General features: G+C 35.9%; 2 protein-coding genes and 1 long non-coding RNA gene across 3 annotated transcripts; 2 read left to right on the top strand and 1 right to left on the bottom strand.

Moving 5' to 3' along the window:
- The first annotated feature begins 1,921 nt into the window (after positions 1–1,921).
- LOC122407368 (11-beta-hydroxysteroid dehydrogenase 1A-like) lies at positions 1,922–9,533 on the top strand. The gene is made up of 11 exons (XM_043413533.1): positions 1,922–2,265; positions 2,489–2,615; positions 2,801–2,933; positions 3,332–3,475; positions 3,565–3,595; positions 3,733–3,764; positions 6,989–7,292; positions 7,605–7,731; positions 8,237–8,369; positions 9,061–9,204; positions 9,330–9,533. Exons 1-11 carry the CDS (start codon positions 1,965–1,967, stop codon positions 9,384–9,386), a joined length of 1,533 nt encoding a protein of 510 aa, XP_043269468.1. The 5' UTR covers positions 1,922–1,964; the 3' UTR covers positions 9,387–9,533.
- A 1,860-nt stretch (positions 9,534–11,393) lies between these two features.
- LOC122405776 (uncharacterized) lies at positions 11,394–14,711 on the bottom strand. The gene is made up of 2 exons (XR_006259820.1): positions 14,400–14,711; positions 11,394–11,625 (listed from the first exon to the last, which is right to left on the bottom strand). It is a non-coding gene; the product is annotated as an uncharacterized lncRNA (long non-coding RNA).
- Positions 13,517–17,367, top strand: LOC122405775 (farnesol dehydrogenase-like). Its single transcript, XM_043410740.1, has 5 exons — positions 13,517–13,878; positions 14,166–14,292; positions 14,559–14,691; positions 16,451–16,594; positions 16,721–17,367. Exons 1-5 carry the CDS (start codon positions 13,578–13,580, stop codon positions 16,760–16,762), a joined length of 747 nt encoding a protein of 248 aa, XP_043266675.1. The 5' UTR covers positions 13,517–13,577; the 3' UTR covers positions 16,763–17,367.
- The last annotated feature ends 1,847 nt before the right edge of the window (positions 17,368–19,214 follow it).

Below are 19,214 nucleotides of genomic sequence, written 5' to 3'. Positions count from 1 at the left end.
AAGTAAGATAAAGATGTTGTTAGTTGAAAAATTGTATAGAATTTACCACAATTAACCTATCAATGCGAGGAGACTCAGTAAAAAAGTTGAGCCCGAAATCACAATGCTTTTTAAAATCGATGCGAAAGTTTATACCACTAACACGCTGCTGCATGCATCGCGAAGTTGTTGAGAACGGGAATTTATCATTGAATTGAAAAAAAGTTTTGCTGCAAACAAATCGCTAATGGCTCGCACAGGCTCAGGACAAATGAAAACTTTAGAAAAACAAAAGGGGAATTTCGTGAATGAAAAAATTCTTGTAACACGCAGAAAAGCAAATATCGAGTTTTCCAATTATCAATTAAAATGATGTTTATTTCTGACCCCTCCCTGTATAAAATTCATGAAAGCGTGTAGGCAAAGAGCAGAACAGCGAGCTCAGGAGAACAAACAAACTTTTCAATGTCGCCCGAATTCATTTTGGGAAGGTGTGACAACGTGTTCTCAACGAGAATCGCTCGAGCGCTCGGTGTTCGTCATTTTCACCCAACCACTGCTTGCTCCAGGCGAAAAAAAAGATTTATAAAAAAGTTTCTCCGTGATAGAAACAAATGCGAAATAAAAAAGTTAATTACAAAGTTTGGCAACGATGGGTCGGGAAACAATGAGGCCCGAGGGGCGACGTTAACTTCGTCTGAAAAAAAAACAGCGACAAAACACCTCGTCGTTGTTTAATTATATCACATGGATAGAAGCAGGACTGGAAAGTTTCTGGACGGAGTGTTTAAAGCAATCACATACTTCTCAGGTTCTAACACGCGCGTTGAAGCCGAGATTCGCGAAGCTTTAACTTGAAAAAACGTGGACTGTATACAGCCTTCGAAATTTTTTGAACCACCGTTGATTAAGGTAGAACGGTACCTCTTTTGGGGGGCACGCAGTGACAGGAGTACTCCTATTTTTCAACGTGAAAAGCCTCTCGTCTTACCAACTGCACGTGAATTTAGTTTCTGGTTTTAAATTCACATGAAAAAATAATAATAGTGTACTTTTAGATGAAAAAATAACTATTCCAACCATAATGTTCCTAATTTCGGATAAAAAAGTTTCTTCTTTTATATTTCAAAATATCAAACATTTGCTTTGACAACAGCAATGCAGAGTTATGGTTTCAGTTTTTTGATGTTGGCTGCTCTGCTCAAGTTCGAGGGCAAGCTATACGTCGCCCTGTTTATATAATATATATAGCTAAACGAGAGTGCGTTGATCGATGCGACGTTGCCGCGTTTAAAGCTGAGTCCATCAGAAGAGAGACAAACTTCGCTTATTGATTTTCTTTTGCACATTGCGGATAAACGGTACGGTGAAATCACTCCAAGTTTCTCAAAAGTTATCTTGACAGTTGGTTCATACACTAGTGCTCGTTTCATCGAAAAGTGGCTTTGTGAACAGTATTTTTTCAATGTTGTTTTGCGTTTTTTAACGCTTTTTCAGAAGATCCAATGTAAAAAACTGATTCAATTTTTTCAGAAAAGGTATGGTCGACCCGTTCAAATTTCGTGAGTAAAATAGTTTACACATTTTCGAACGTCAATTTGCATAAAAATCCCTCTTTTTCATTATACGGTACTATTCCACCTTAAGAACTTTGCAGCATCTCTCTATAGCCATTCAGCCATTGAAAATATGTTTTTTAACCAGGAGCCTTTCGAAAATAATTTGCACGATGCCCTCTGACGACAGAACTTTGGACACCCTGTATAAGCGCTGTTCCTCGCTGCTTTACTTGCTCGAAGTCAGCTGGTGATTACACACATACGCACAAGTATATAATACAAACGTAGTTGGTAAGTCGAAGATCTACGGGAGCCAGGCGAAGGAGAAATAAAGAGTAGGGAGTGCGAGAGACGTCGCAATAACTCGAGGTTTAGTTGCTCTCTGCAAGTACGGAGTCCACAGTCCAGAATCGACTTTCATCGAGAATGGAGCGTTGGATCGGCAAGATAGCGATAGTGACAGGTGCAAGCGCCGGGATCGGCGAGGCGATTGTCCGAGCATTCGTCGGCGCTGGTATCCAGGTCGTTGGTCTCGCGAGACGTGAGAACCGTATTCAAGAGATAGCGGACAGTCTCAAGGGAGCGAAGGGAAAATTGTACGCGGTAAAATGCGATCTTCGCAATGAGAACGATATATTGAAAGCTTTCGAATGGACCAACGAGAAACTCGGCGGAGTCGATGTTTTGGTCAACAATGCTGGTGTAGCAGTAACTTCGACGATCGCTGGTAAAGTTCAAATGGCGCAAACTAAATCTCATTCATTACTACTGGTTGAAGGAAAAAAACAAAAAAATAAATAAAAAAAAAAAAAAACGTTTCAAAAACATACCAATTGAATTTTATCGTCATCGCAACGATCACGGTTATCCGGTCAAACCGGTTCGGTCCAACTTTGACCCGTATAATGTCGAGTCATCATCTTTCCTCCATGAATTTCATTTTGTTTCAGAGGGAACAACAGAAGATTATCGTAAAATACTCGATGTAAACTTATTGGCTGTCGCCATTTGTACACGAGAAGCTATAAAGTCTATGAGATCTCGAAATACGGAGGGACATATATTTTACCTGAATAGGTGAAACTGATTAAATAATAAATAATGTGATAATGGACGGTATCGTATGTTATGTTTATCATGATATGTTCGAGTTAAAATTTTTTTTTTTATTCGTTCGTGGTACATGCAGAGATCTTCATCTTCACGTGAATCTGTAAAACTGGTCATCGTCTAATCGAGAACTTTGATTTTTATCCATATAGTGTTTTGGGTTATAACGCTACACTAACGAGCTTACCGACAGGCCTTTATCCTGCAGGCAAATTTGCTCTGCGAGGACTCATTGACAACGTGAGACAAGAAATCGAAAGGACGGCTGATAACATCAGAACAACCGTGAGTTGCTTTACGAAGTTACGATGACTCAGTTTGTTGATTCGCCATGTCGATACGGAAAATTGAATGGATGATGGAGATGTTAAAATAACTAATTCATATTTTCTTGAAAATGATAAATTTCAAAGGAATTAGTAAAATGGCTTTGATTGATGAAGTTTAAATTACTTACGTTCCAACTGCCTTAAATCTAATTGGATTCTTTAAAATTTCATTTGATTTATTTGGTCTGAAATTTCATCTGATTTTATTTGATTTCAAGTAGGAATAATCTGATTCTTAATTTCAATGACTTCGATGGGTATATAACAACTTCGACTCAACAAGTTTTTATTTTTTTTCACGTGATTTTTTATGGTAAAATTGTTTTTATGGGTTCATTCAAATTTTGTGACTAGAGCATCATTCCGGGATTGGTGAGGACAGAAATTTTCAATGCTGCTGGTGGCAGTGATGTGATTTTCGATCGCATGCCATCCATCCAGGCCAAAGATATCGCTGATGGGGTTATGTACGCCTTATCCGCTGCTCCATTCGTTCGCGTAATTTCTTTGACACATCTAATTTAGAAACGGCGGTACGATTTCGTTGGAAGGTATGAGAATGTGAAATATTTCGTTTTTGCTTCTAGGTCGATGAAGTGAAAATAACTCCACTGCGCCGCAAGCTATGATCTATCCGGACAAGAATTCGTTCAATGAAGTACTTCGATCTAAATATTCCATTTGCCTCTGGACGCGAGAGAATTCGTCTTTTGCAGCTTCCATTTTGTACAATTTTTGTAATAATAAAATCACAGAATGGACCGTATCCTGGTATTTAATTCTTGATGTAAGTTGTCTCAGCAAATTTACTGCTTCTAAAAAAAATCTATTGGGCACGGTGGTTTCAATTCACACACGACGCCCGAGCAAGGAATTAAAGAGAACACCGTTCACATGTGCTGCTTCAATATATAACAGCACTGGAAAAGAAAAAGCATTTAATGTGTGAATCCGGAAATCCTCAAGAAGTTATAAGGTTAGCAAGCTCATGTTGATTAGTGAAAGACGAAGAAAGTGACCAATAGAACGAAACCGGAAAAGCCATGGAGAAGGACTGAAAAGACTTTCAGCAGTAGATCCCATCAAGGCAGTATTTTATACTGATCAGATCGTAGTAAGAGTGTAGTGGGAAGCTGCACATTCGGAAACTAACTTCAGGAAAGAAAAAAAAACAAAAAAATGTTTACGAGCGTCTCAAAACTACTTTGAAAAGCGTTCGAGTCACAGTAGTCTATTAGACATCGAATTAACAATTGACATGATTTCATATCAAAATTCAAATACGAATAATCACTTGTAGCTTCCATTGCATGAAATTCTGTTCGTTTCGAGTTTATGATTACGATTAATTGTAAGTTTAAAAAAAGATTAAGTGGTTATTTTTATTTTTGGTCAAGTTTAAGGAAACGTGGACGATCTCCTAATTACCATCGATCGCGCTGTGCGTACTCTATTCAGTCGATTGCCAGAAGTACGTTACCGACTGCGCTGCGCAGTAGATCATGCGCAAACGCTTAGAAAATAAACCACTCCAGAGCGGTTTATTTCGATACTCGAATTGAAACCACTCGATACTACGAATTGAAAACGCAGAGAAATTTTGTAATTTATACCGAAGACAAAAATTGTGTTGAAAAGGTCGAAGATCATGGAAAATATGGCACAAATAATACTTTCCCATTATTAAAATGTAAACTTTACTGATTATTATCAGAGATTCTTCATTTCAACCATTAAGTTGCAACAATATACATGATTGATAGGCCAAGAATTTTGTGTCAATTCATATATCATCGTATTAAGAACTTCTTGCCAATAAATTTTCTTTTTAATACAAAATATTCTAAAAAATATCGAAATAATCTCTGACACACTGTTTCACCGTATCTTTCGCGAAACTCGAACGTTCGATAACTGATGGAGGGTCGTGTTCAATGGAATAGCAATATGAAGCTTCCAGTGAATAATAACTATTGTGAAAATTGTAGAATTCGCATGAAATTTTCTGAACACAATCGACCACGTTTTCACTTAAAAATCCATACTTTTTTGAGTTATATTTTTTATAAACCGTCGCTTACAGGCATATAGATTATTTCCAAGGCTCCTACACGAGTCAAATCCGTGGATAGCCAAAGCATGTAAGGGAAAATTTGAAATGAATAAATTTGATTCGAAATCTTAATTTATTTGGCTTTTTTGAGAATGAAGTATTGAAAATAAAATCAATACGATCATTCGTGAAAGGAATGACGTAAACGCACGTGAACATACATCGAATTGATCTTTAATAATGTAACTGAAGTATCAATTTAAAGAAGGTGTTTTTCACGCCAATAGTAGTATTTCAGGTCAAGATCATTATTGATTTCCAAGAATTTGTGTGCATCGAGAATTTTCATGGTAAACATCACCTCCTGGTAACGTTGTTACCATCGATATCGAATTTTCATGTGAGCATCGAAGAAGGGCGCTAGAAATGGAGAATCACAATTAAATTCCACGTCCATGAAAAATCAGTGCAATCAATGGCTTTGTTGTGACGAATACGTTTGCTTCATGAAGTCGATTCCATTGTTTTTTGGACCTGCCCATCAGTCAAAGAAAAATGGATTCAATACGAATCTTCAATTAGTTCAACGGATTTGAACTATTTTTGTTATCACATGGAAAATGCTTAATTTAAAAAAATGAATATCCGAATTTTCATTATCCGAAATCAGAAGCTTCAATCCGCTCATGTTGCACGGTACAAGATTGTGTAATTACTAGATATCCAGCAGTTGGTTTTGGTTCGTCATCTAATGAACGCCGTGCGCATAAGTTTTTACGTCACGTTTCGCAGTTACTTTTGCAAAATATACATAAATCGCGGGCAATTATTTTTCAAAAATTTATCATCAAAGTAGTCTAGTATTATCGTCATACCGTGTCATCGAGAAAAAATGAATGCCAAAGTCACTAAATCTAACTCCTTCTGCCACCCACAATAAACGCTCAAAAACCTTGTCAGCATTAAATGCATCTTTTTCGTCGGCATTGAAACGAGAGGAGACAAAACGATTCCTTTTTTTACAAACAAATCGCGTGACCATTCACATGAATGTGGGTAAAAATAAATCATCGACTTTTAGATGTTTCGTAGCTTTGGACTTTGTGCCTCTAGTATCGTCAATTCTTTTTATCATGATGCCCTTTTATGATCGATTTTTATGAGGCTTTGCAATCAATTGTAGCACTCAGCATCATAAATGTTATAAACGATGAAATGGATGCTTATCCATAGTATTAGGGATGCTTTTAGAGGCCGACTTTACTACTGACAGTACTGACCGATGGTTTCAATGCCATCAAAAGTATTACATATTCAGAGGAAGAATATATGTAATATAACAATTTCATAATTTGAGTGGAATTACACCATGAAATAATGATCAAAAATGTGCTTCCACACCTTGAAATATTGAAACATTTCGGAAGGAGCGTCGAGAGCTTTTTGAATGATTTTCGTTTATGGAATTTTTTTTACATCAAATCTTTTTTTAGTGACGACAAATTCATATGTAAAGTGTGTTTAGTTTCAACTTTGAACTTCTAAACTTTGAATTTTTCACTGCAATTGCAGCGTCGAAAAACTTCAGATCAAGTGTTGGGTCGATAAACTTTCACACGATGAGAGAATTCAGTTGATAAAAATTTGTCCATTTTGGAACAATCCAACGTCCATAGATTTATGTTGAGAATACGTGTACAGTGAATAGAGAAAAATTGCTAGTGAGTTGAAAATATTTCACAAGGTGTTCAACAATTCTCACATTTATATAACAAACCTTTGTGTGATACCCCCTTAAAATTATTCGCCCCAGAATAGAGCTAACTAATATTGAAGACATTCTTTCCGGTAATATAATTAAAAATAACAATAGCATTTGCGTGCTGAAGTACGAGGACCGACGTGTGCTGGATAAGTGGTTGAACGAGTCAGAGTCAGTTCGCCTTTGAATTCGATAGAAGATGGAGCGCTGGTCGGGAAAAGTTGCGATCGTAACGGGAGCGAGTAGCGGCATTGGGGCTGCGATAACGGAAGAGCTCGTTAAACATGGCGTCAAAGTCGTCGGGGCTGCGAGACGATTGCAGAAAGTTCGAGATCTTGCTGCCAAATTAAAAGGCCAAAAAGGCTCTGTTTATGCTATCGAATGTGATGTTAAGAAAGAGCAGGACATTCTCAAAGTTTTTAAATGGGTGGAAAAGGAACTTGGTGGTGTTGATATCGTCATCAATAATGCTGGAGTTTACATCCGTGAAAACATCATGGGTAATTTTGTATCTATTCTGTGGATCAGAAGAGAGATCACTTTTGAATCCCCTCGATAAAAGCTGCTGAAAATGCCAAATTTTATGCAGACTTACAGCTTTCCATGGAGATCGTTCATTTTTTGATTCATTGAGTTCAAATATCCGATGCTTTTTTCGTTTTCCCGTGGCCATTGAGTCGAAAATCTTCATTTTCTTCAGAGTTAAATGAATTCCATTTGATCCAATACGAAGTGAATAGAATCGAGTATTGTTTCAAAATCGTACAAGCGAAAATTTGCAATTGGAAATAAGTCATTTTTCTTCAATTCAGACGCTTCTACGGAAAGCTATCGACACGTTATGGACACGAACTTACTTGCCCCAGCGATATTCGCGAGGGAAGCGATTCGTTCCATGAAAAAGCGCAAGTCTGCTGGGCACATAATCACTATCGGAAGGTGAGGAAGCGTAGCAAAGGATCTTTATTGGCTCTATCAAAATAAGCACAAAATATTTTGAATTAATCTTTCCAATTGGCTCCTGCATAGTTGCGAAAAAATTCAATCCTACATTCGCCTCGAATATTTCAGGAATTATTTCCAAATAAAACTTCACAATGTAACAATATTTTCGTATTTTCGTATTCTTCCAACAAATCAGCCGTTTAGGAAAGAATTCAGCAAGAGGATATCAAAATTCTGTTACAAATATGAAATACTTTGTATTGCCATGTTTTATTCAGAAGATTTCTAATCTTTATGCCTCGTTTTTATACTTCTTGTTAATATTGAAAGCTTCGCTTCAAGGCTGCTGAATACGGCTTCGTGATAATCAAATGCTCTTCGTCATACTCCATTGTTCGAAGCAACGGAAAATTGTGACTTTACAGAACGATATACGATACTTGACATGAAGTCTGGGTTCGAAGAAGCGCTAATTTCATTGTGGCAATGGATTTTTCAGCATCGGTGGACACAATCCTGAAGGTGTCACAGTTCCATGCAATCTTTACGTTGCCAGCAAGTGTGCGGTGGTTGGCATGTGTCACACTTTGCGAAATGAGATAGGAGCGGCAAGATTAAACATCAAAATAACGGTAAGTTTGCGAAAACGCTTTGAAATTTTTTTTCAATTGTAGAAAAATTAGAACTTATTATTCAAGCGTAAGGATAAATTTTCTGAACACAAAAGTTTGCTCCTTCGTACCAGCGAGAGCGACTACAAAAATTTTGGGTCGGGTCTATAAACCAAAACAATCGTGATAATTCTTTCGTCACATAAAATTTTGAAAATTTCCTCATTTTTCGCCATAAACGGAATAGCTGCGTAAATAAAAACGGTTGTTTGACACAAGCATTAGGGTAAGTTGGCTTCCGTACGATTTTTACCTGATAATCAACTATGTATTGGTTAAATTAATAAAAACGGATAGTTATGCCTCATCCGTTATATAGTTATTTATTTGATGATTTGAACAATTAATACGAAATGTTTGCATAAGTGAATGTAAAGATAATTTTTGTCCATAAGCGTGGGAAAAAGGAATATTTCGTCCTCATCCTCGTCATCAAAATCAGAATTGCAGTTTTTATACACATAAAATATTATATTTTTACTGGCACACCTTGAGTTGGCCCATTTAGAGCACTCGTGTAATAATTGGAAAAAAATTCAAGGCAGCAGGAGCTCGATAAAATTGACGTCAAAATGGTTTTTATACTTGGATTTATGAAAATTCTCCACTCTTCCGAGCAGGCGATTCAAAAAATTCATTTATTTTTACACAGTCCCTTAGCCCCGGAGCGGTAAAGACCGACATGATACTTGATGTTGGTTTCACTCTGGAGCTGATGGAACGATTGCCCATACTCACTCCGGAAGAGATTGCTAGCGCGGTTATCTTCGCTTTGTCTACTCCACCGAATGTACAGGTGAATAAATAATTTTATATTTACAAAACAAAAACTCTACTTTACACTCTATCTAACACTGAGAAACTGAGTAAAAAAAAGTAAAAGGCCGATCGTAACTCACTCGAATTTCGATTGATTGACAGGTGAAGGAACTCATAGTAGAGCCCCTGGCACCACTTCATGCATTGCTTGCCGATTAACCGGCTGCAAACGGACGCTGCCGTCGAAGATGAAACAATACTTTTGTTTTAGATATTGTAGCAATGGGTGACGATTAAATGAACGGTACCGGTTAATTTTGGTGTAGAAGTATGGAAAGCAACAAATAAAAAACGTGACGAAACCAAGTTTGACTGAAGGCTGAGGAAAAGTTGAAACGTTTGGAAGTATGGAGATCTACTCGTAATTAGTATGCAAATATTTCCATGAAAAAATATCGTAAGCATATTAAAAATGATTGTTTTTAGCGTACATAACGATGCGTTTCCAGAAGTGAGACGGCAATTTCGCATCGTGCGAGAAACGGACGATGGAAAAGCCTCTCGATCCGTTCCGCCTCATTTCCTCTTGACGTTTTTCCTTTCTCTACTCTTCCCTTTTGTTGTGACTAATTCGAAAGGTAATTAATTCTCTGCATACCTCTTGAACTATATTCGCTGCGAAATAATATACGTTCCGTGTTCATGAAATCACATCACGTGCAGATCACAATAAGAGTGCTTAACGCCTAGAGGCAACGGACTAGAGGCAAATATACAAGTACCAATTGGCCTGAATTATGAAGTAAACTGAAAGGTTCGTGCACGAAACGAATGTAGAGCGTGCAGGAATGAGTGGTTTTCGTCGATTTATAATCTACGTTGATTGAAAATGTCGTAGAAAGCGAAGAATTTCCAGAATCGTAACATCGATTCGAATAGAAAAAAAATTTTTCTTTGTTCCATCGAACCTCAGTGGTTCATTCAAAGTGAGGTACAAAATCTTTGATGTATAGAGCAAATCGGATTTTTTTTCGATGGAGTTGTACAGATGCTTACGTAATCATTGAAATAGTAACGTTTATTGAGTTCCGCTCTGGTCGGATTAATGGACGTGTGAAAATGGAGATGACGATATTTTTCCTGATGAAATTCTGATGAATTGTGAATCAAATGCACTCACCTAACTGAATAACAATCAGTGTACGTGACAAAATCATCAAGAAGCGGTAGCTTTATCAAATCAAATTATTATCAAATGAGAATTTTCAAAACTAGGCTCCTTTCCACATAGTAACTAAACTGACCAATCTGAGGGTCAAATGCATCCTGAAACATTTCAATTCCATACACTATGTTTGAAGAATTACGCAGCAGCCTTCCGTTCAGCGGGAGTCAATTTAAGTCGCTCATTCAGTTTTTCATTTCCCATTACATAATTTAAGGTATTCTTTTCACGAACTCGAATATTCTACAAATAACTGATTTTAAATTACAGTAAAGTGAAAGTGCACGCGAATGGATTAGCGAAGGTTCAGGTCAGATTATCGAACATTTAATAAAGAATTAAAACTTCAAAAATCGTTAAATTTATACGAAAGCTTATGGAGATTCGCCACATTTCTATTCAATAATTCATATACTAAATAATTCTAAATTCCTGATACAAAGTGTCTCACAGATAGAAAAAAATGTAAGAATCCATAGCAATGATATAAAAATAAAGAGTTACCGAATGCTTAAAAGAGGTATTAACGATAGAAGTTGGCAAAATGGCAGAAGCAGAAGCTTTTCCTGTACAACCGTGACTTCTCAGAGGTTAGAAAACAGTCCAAATTTCAAGTGCGCCACCAAAAAATACGCTCATGCGAAAGGAGTACCTTAATTAAGTTTCCAAGAAGTTCTGCTCAACTCTCCAGGATCTTTGATCGTGTAGCCTAGACCAGATTTGCTCTCGCGTTTTCGTTTGTTTTTACAACTGCTGCCCAAAACAGTTTTTCCCAATTGGTGTCTGATAGAAGTCATTAAGAATATTCCAAATATAAGCGTTGTTCATAAATGAAAAAGAAAAAAAATTGCAACTTCCTGCATCTATTTCATAGTCTGCGAAATTTTATTTATATTTCGATCTTGAATTAATAATTTCCTTTCGAAAAATCTCGTTTGAAACAACAACCTTCCAAAAGTCGTTGTAGATTTCCATTCAAGTCACGAATCAAACACATGAAATTAACATTATGATACTTTATTGTAGGCAGATATATTCGTGTCAGATATATAATGTAAAACGTGCAGGAACTGCCAATTAAACTGTTGGTTCAACACATACTGTACCAGACAAAAGCGTATGATTAATTAATCTTAGAGTCGCCTGCTCGCTTCTAATGTATATTGCGAGTGTATTAATGCTTGCGTAATTTTCCTAGTACGCCGTGTAAATCTGTGGCCCGTCGCATAACTTCTGAAAAAATCAATAGTAAAAATTGTGAGTATTGCAGTTGGTTATCTAAAGAAAAATCAATCATCGAGGCAATCATTTTGCCATCATTAATCCTACACATTTTACACTCCGGAAGATTACGTCAGAATTGAAGTACATTTTTTGCATAAACGATGGGACAAGAGGTGAGAAAATGATTCGATTTCTCCTCGCAAAGTATAAATGCAAACGAACATCAATCATCGACCCTTCCAACAAATGATCCATCTTTCGTATAAGCTTTGCGTATTCTCAGTATTCCAGCTATTCATAGAGAGTGCAGTTTTCATAATTGGAACCTAATGATTTTGAGTGTGAATGAGAAAATTTCAAAACACACTATTTATCATTTATGAGGATTTATTTATTTATTTATGAGGATTTTTATAAATCTTATGTAGATTTTGATTTGTCTTGCAAGTAGATGAAGTTCGTTTTTTATGAAAAGACCAAAATTTCATTGGTTTGAGTATTTTATAGCGGAATTTGAACATTCTGCCTCGGTTCGAAATACCAAAACGGTTCACAATGATACCAAATTTTTGAAATTACCGATGTATTTCGATTCCGAAATTACTGCCGACAGATCAGCCGGGGTCTCGCAAGTCTACAGGAATCAAGCAATATTTTAAATTTTATCGACTACAAAAGGCGTATATATGCTAGAAAATTATACTTCAAAATATGGTTAAACGATTTCATTGACTTCGAAATGTACATTCTATATATACGAAGGACGCTATTCCATTGAAAATGAGTTTCTACGAGTGTTATCTATACGAAGAGTGAATATCAAACTTCAAACAAATTTATATTTTAAGGTATTCCTTTCGCATGAGCGTATTTTTTGGTGGCGCAAATTGGGGCACTCGAAATTTGGACTGATTCTTAACCTCTGAGAAGTTACGGTTATATGGGAAAAGCTTCTGCTTCTGCCATTTTTCCAACTTCTATCGTTAAGATGATGGATCAGTCGGTAATCGCACCTCGAATTTTTGAAATTGAAACTCTTTGGCATCGTTCGTCCGATTAAAATAATAAAAATGTCATCGTACGCAGCACGATCGCAAAAATCCGATGACATTTTTATTTTTTCGATCAGACGAACCATGTGGAAAAAATTCCTTTTCAAAATTTGCAGCTATCTCTCTCGCACTCACGCTTGTGATTACCGACTGATCCATCATCTTAAGAGTATGGACCAGTCGACTAACCTCACTTGGAATTTTCGAAATTTAAATACTCTGACACAGTTTGACCGATTAAAAAAGGCTCTGTCAGCCTACGCAGAACGATGGCAAAAATTTACTGACAGAGCCTTTTTTTAATCAGTTAAACTGTGTCAAAGAATTTCGATTTCGAAATTTTCAGCTATCTCTGTCGCACTCACGGTTGCGATATACCGACTGATCCATCCTCTTAATATCTTTTTTAAGCATTTGGTAACCCTTTATTTTTATCGTCGTTATGGATTCCTTACATTTTTTTTCTGTCTGCGAGACACTTTGTATGAGGAAGTATATGAATTATTGAATAGAAATGTGACGATGATGGAATCTTCATGAGCTCTCGTATAAATTTAACGATTTTTTAAGTTTTAATTTTTTATTAAATGTTTGATAACCCGACCTGAAACTTCGCAAATCTATTCGCGTGCACTATCAATTTACTGTAATTTAAAGTCAGTTTTTTGTAGAATATACGGGTTCGTGAAGGGAATACCTTAAGTACCTGCGTAAATGTTGAATTTGGAATACGGTTGAAATAAATATTCACAGAAGATAAGCTTGACCATTATACCATGTAAAAATAACTTGTAATGCTCATTCATGTTGAGCGAAAATGGCGTATAAGTAGGGGAGTATCGAAGCCGCCGCGTATTGGATAAATGTTCAAGTGAATTCAAGTTAGATCGTCGTTGGATCTGTTCGAATATGGATCGCTGGTTGGGAAAGGTCGCGATTGTAACGGGTGCGAGTGCCGGTATTGGTGCTGAGATAACCGAAGCACTTGTAAAAAGTGGCGTCAAAGTAGTCGGAGTTGCAAGACGAGTGGAAAAAATTCGAGATCTTGCTACGCAGTTAAAGGGCCAAAAAGGCTCGCTTTACCCCATGAGATGTGATATGGGCAAGGAAGAAGATATTCTCAAAGTTTTTCAATGGACTGAAAAGGAATTCGGTGGTGTTGATATACTCATCAATAATGCTGGGGTTTCTATCCCAGAAAATATCCTTGGTAATTTACGGAATCAAAAGCTTGTGCATTTTTATATTATGCAAAAAAAATCGCATTCGAATAATTCAAATACGATATTATAGCAACTTTACGTAATCTCCTTAAAAAAATTGTTCATGGATTGCGTAGTTGATAGATTTTGGGTCTATAGTATTTCTTTTTTTTTTTTAATTATTGTTTAAGTTCTTAAGAATCGCCAAAAACAGAGTGATCGTTAAAGCAAAATCGCATAAGATTTGAGTATCGAAGAAGTGATGAATTTTGATTAAAATAATTGTTTTATTTAGATGGATCGACAAAGAACTACCGAAAAATAATGGATATCAATGTCATTGCTGTGGCAATTTGTGCTAGAGAAGCAGTCAAATCGATGAAGAAGCGCAATATTCTTGGCCACATAATCAATCTTGTGAGGTAATCGCAATTCCAAAGAATCAATCTCGAGCTACGTTTCGTGTTTCAATTTCCTACGTGAAATTTCCTATATTCATATTTTATGAAATTTCTTTATCGAAACTCACATCTCGTCTATAAATTCTGTACTTCTTCTCGTTCACTTATGACTCTTTATTTTTATCCATGCACAAAAACTCATGTGATTCAAATCGTCGTGTAAAATGCGATACGAAGCTCGCATCGCTGCCACAGCACAAATGTTATCGTGACGCTTCATTCTATAGCACTGCCGGGCATAATGCTGAGATGATTAACTTCCCAGTCAGTATTTACTGTGCAAGCAAATATGCAGTAATTGGCATGTCTCATTCTTTGCGGAATGAATTAGCAACTGCAAAATTGAGGATCAAGGTGACGGTAAGTTAACAAATTCGTACTGGAAAAAAAGTTTACAATTATGAGGTAAAAACTTATTCTTTATGGAGAAACGAATTTGAATTATGATTTTTTTCTTGGTTTATGTTAAAATAATGTAAACATTCGATTTTTTATATAGTCGACATTTATAATTTAGTGTGAATATTGCCGGTTTATAGTTGATGATTTACTAAAACATAAGAAACTAGAAATAAGTGAAAAATGGTTTTGATACGGCTTTTGTTTGGTTGCTAAATTTTTATTCTATCAATAAATCTTGACGAACTAAGATTACGACATCAACCTATATTCAATCGTTGGTTTTAAGATCAATTTGCTTATCATTGATTTGACTGTAAATGGATATTTCACGGTGAAATAATTTCACTTATTAAGTTTGATCACATATAAGATAATCGTGTCTGATTTAATTGCTTACTTTAATTATTTAGTATTAGTTAGCGATGTACCCATTCAAAAAGATCAAACCACGATTATTGCGTTTGCTCATGTTAGCCGTCTCACGAAATTCTAATTGGAGTTTATTTGTCGATTTTGTGAGATCTTGTTGGAACTGTAATTCTAATGTCATGAATCTATGATTTATTCCAAATAAACAACTATTTATAGTGAGTTTTAGGTTTACTCTTAATAAACAATTAACTTGAATTTAAATATTTTCAGATGAAAGAACCATAAATAGTCTTCATAAATCAAGACAAATGACTATTCGAATCTATTTCCATATTTAACAGTTTACTTAATGAGATCATGCCCACCACACGAGCGTTGAACAACTGAATTTTTTGTCATGATAAGGGATTGGTGCTATTATATTCTCTCAAAATTTATAGATTTAAAAATTAACATAACTAATCAATTAGTCCGTTGTAATTATCAATTATATAAAAAAATATCATTATTAGTAAAAATTTGACTAGTTAACTTTTTGATTTGGCAACTTTGTTGTTGGTGGAGAGATATATCTACCTTGCCAACGGTAAACTGATGGCTTGTCACTCACATATGACTTGATACACATAACCAACAATTTATTTGAATTTGAGTTTACGTCATTATTTGTGATTACAAATATTTTTGTTATCACAATATTTGTATAAATATGAACAAAAAACATTTTTCTATTAATTATACCGAGAAAGTATACACGCCTGTACAGTACCGATACACTAATGTAAGCACGTCACAACTAAACACGATATACGTCGATATACATATATATAAACAGCTGATAGAGCGGTGTTGCCGATGTCGTACCGAACCTAGTATTCAACGATTCATCGTGAGCGATAATCGTAGTTAATTTATGATTTCATTCTTAAAGTTTCGGTGACCTGATATTTTTATAACGCCATTAACAAGATAAATGTTCAACGAATACGTATATGATTTAATTTTTTTTTTCCAGCATTTACGATCCCTTAAATTTGATTGAAAAATCACGATCCATTTACTGCCACTACGATGTCCAATTTTTAATACTTATTTTCTTGCTTAAATGTTCGGTAACCTCCTCTCAATTTTTTTTACCGTAATTTTTGAACATTTTTCTATGCTGTGTAAAAAAATCAGATTTTTCTGCAGATTTTTAAATAGTGGCCATGATCTCATTAATTAAGTAATGAACAATTACAGATGCATTGAAAACATTATTATTTATCGATCTATGTAACAACGAGCATAAGAATTTGCAACGAATGAACTAACCACTAACGAAGCCTCATGAATATCCCAATAGTGTATCAGTCCTGGAGCAGTAGAAACTGATATGATTGCTGGTGCTGCTATTCCTAAAGAAGTGCTCGATCGCGATCCCATGTTAGCTGTTAAGGATATCACTAACGCGGTCATCTACGCTCTTTCTACTCCACCAAATGTTCAGGTAAAGGAAACCCACAAAAAATTGATAAACGATTGAGCAATGCGTTGCTTGTCCCATAGCGATATTATTTTTATCAAAGCGATCGTGAAATGTTGAAAATTAACTAAAATCGTGGGAAATTCGTAGGTTAAGGAACTGATCATCACGCCGTTGATCCCTCGCAGCTAATCATTTTCTCAGTAGCCGATCGTGGATGGGATTATTGTTGGAGAGGACAAAAAACCGGTTATAAAATTCAGCAACTAAGGATTTCTACAAAGTTATGCTTGTGCGGTCTGCGAAGAAAAATAAGTCACAAAGTTATCATCGTTAACCAATATTCTGCCTTGTCATTGTGCCCATCGTAACTATTCGTCAAAAGCGTGTAGATCATTAGCGGAGACACTGCTGATACGCGCTCATTTCATACGTTGTATCACATATAATATAGAGACGCGGCAACATCTTGACTCCAAGTATTTAAAAAATATTTTCCAAACGGCGAAAGCAAGACGCAATACAATAATCAACAATAAATCAATCTTTGCATTCATTAGAACATGAATTTGATATCGTTACTTTGTTGAAAATTTGGATAAAACCTATTTCTGTGACTGACAATGAGATTCCGAAAGAAACTCCACTAGTTTAGTAAATCAGTAGAATTAGTGTTCGTATATCTCTCGCAAGGTTTTTTTATCACCAGAACGGATGAAAGAAACTGTGCGCCTCGAGCAACTTACGTGTTATGTTTTCTATCGCCTGGAGAAATAACACATGACATATTATTACAACTCAAGTGCCAGAAAACAACACTTATGTTATACATTGTAGATTATCTTTTTCCCAGCTGCAGATAAAAAATTATTGATAATTTCCAACTTCAGATTCTCTGGCTTCAACTCAATGCGAAGTCACCAGTTTTTTGACGGAATTGTTTTAAAGGTAGGTTTAACCAAACAACGAAGAAAATTTGCTAATTAGAAATATCGCTTTTTGGCAAGAAATTTCACTGCACATGAACCGGATACCAAAAATTTCCGATATACGAATCGTCGGAGTTTTTTAGGCGATTGATCATCGAAGAACGAACGATTTACAAATTCAATGCGGTTACAATTTTTTACATTTACAGTCACAAATTACAAAGTTTACGTAGTTACCAGATTTATTACAAAAAGCATTGGTAATGAAAATTGCTTTTTTGTGCTTCTCAATATCGTGCGTCCTTGGGTTGGTAGTAAAAACTCGGATTGCGACAACAGTTACCGGAGATCATCGCGCAAATTTACACTTTGCCAGATGATAGATTACATGCTAATTCATAACATTGAGAATGATTTTCTGAGGAAAGGAATTATAGTAAAGTGTATTCTCTTTGACTGCTGAGTTTTGAAACTTTTTTCAAACTTACGAAAGCCATGTTGCATGAGCTTATTAATTTTATCAATCAATTATTACAGAGTCACCGTTCGTTAAGTATACCCACTTTTATCTTCCCTATCGCCAATTCGTGAGTAATAATATTGCACTAATTGGGAATAACGCTTTGAAGAAGTGGCACTAAAAACATTCGCAATGATATAATCCCATATTTATTCTGTGATAAATAATTCACTCTGCAATAATGAAACGCGTGATTTTTCACACTTGTTCACGCATAAATTGTTGCATAATTGTCATTCACTATTAAGCTTTTTATCATTGCCTGACAAAAATACTTAGTGGAATGATCAGAATGTAAGTAAATCGTAAGATAATAACATTGATAATTTAAAACTCTATAATTTCGCATGACATTGGATTATTTTTATTGACAAACCCTTATGTCCCTCTCATTTTTTCCTTGGCCTCAATGACTTCACACCACTTGCCACGATATCCGTTATCGAGTTTTTTGCTTTTTTTGAAGCTGCATTCTCTACTGTAATCCTTCATTCGTTCAAATTGCTACAATTATGTAGTTGATAATATCATTCGCGATTCCAAGTACAGTCGAATCCCCTTATATGCCGGTCCGCTATAAGCCTTTTCCTCACTTTCGACGCGGTGAGCTTCCCCCACTCGGAAACATTTTCGAGGTTTGGAAGGCGCTTAACCTTAACACAGAACAATGGCCTCGCTATAAACGCGAGGCCATTGTTCCCTACAGCCCTTAAACAGGTTTATAAGGGGAAACGACTGTATTAAAATACATCGTCAAAAGTAATGATCAGGAAAGAAAAGTGATAATTTTTTCATTGTCCAATCTTACCGATTTTTTATGATCCTCAAGCAATATCTCAGGATCGTAATTATTGAATTATTTTTCCTTATTTACGATTATTGAGAGAACTGAGCATTTTTTAACTCCGAATGCCGAGCTGAGCGACCAACGATCGAGGACTTAATATTTTAGCGTCCGTGGCTCCCGATGCAAGATCGATTGTCCCCACTTGTTGATAAATGAAATTAGCGAGGAATTTGTTAGAATGAGAGCGAGTCGTACCAGACCCGATTAATTTTGGTCGTATGTGTAGGATCCTGCATTATCGGTGAGCGTACAATTGCTCATTCATTTTCGCTGACTGAATGTTTCCCCTTGAATATTTAGCAAACTGTTTTACCTTCGAGTGTGCATGATAATTCGATCCTGTATTCA

This window comes from Venturia canescens, chromosome 2, assembly GCF_019457755.1.
Source record: "Venturia canescens isolate UGA chromosome 2, ASM1945775v1, whole genome shotgun sequence".
NCBI lineage: Eukaryota > Metazoa > Arthropoda > Insecta > Hymenoptera > Ichneumonidae > Venturia > Venturia canescens.
This window is presented reverse-complemented; position numbering and strand designations above follow the sequence as displayed.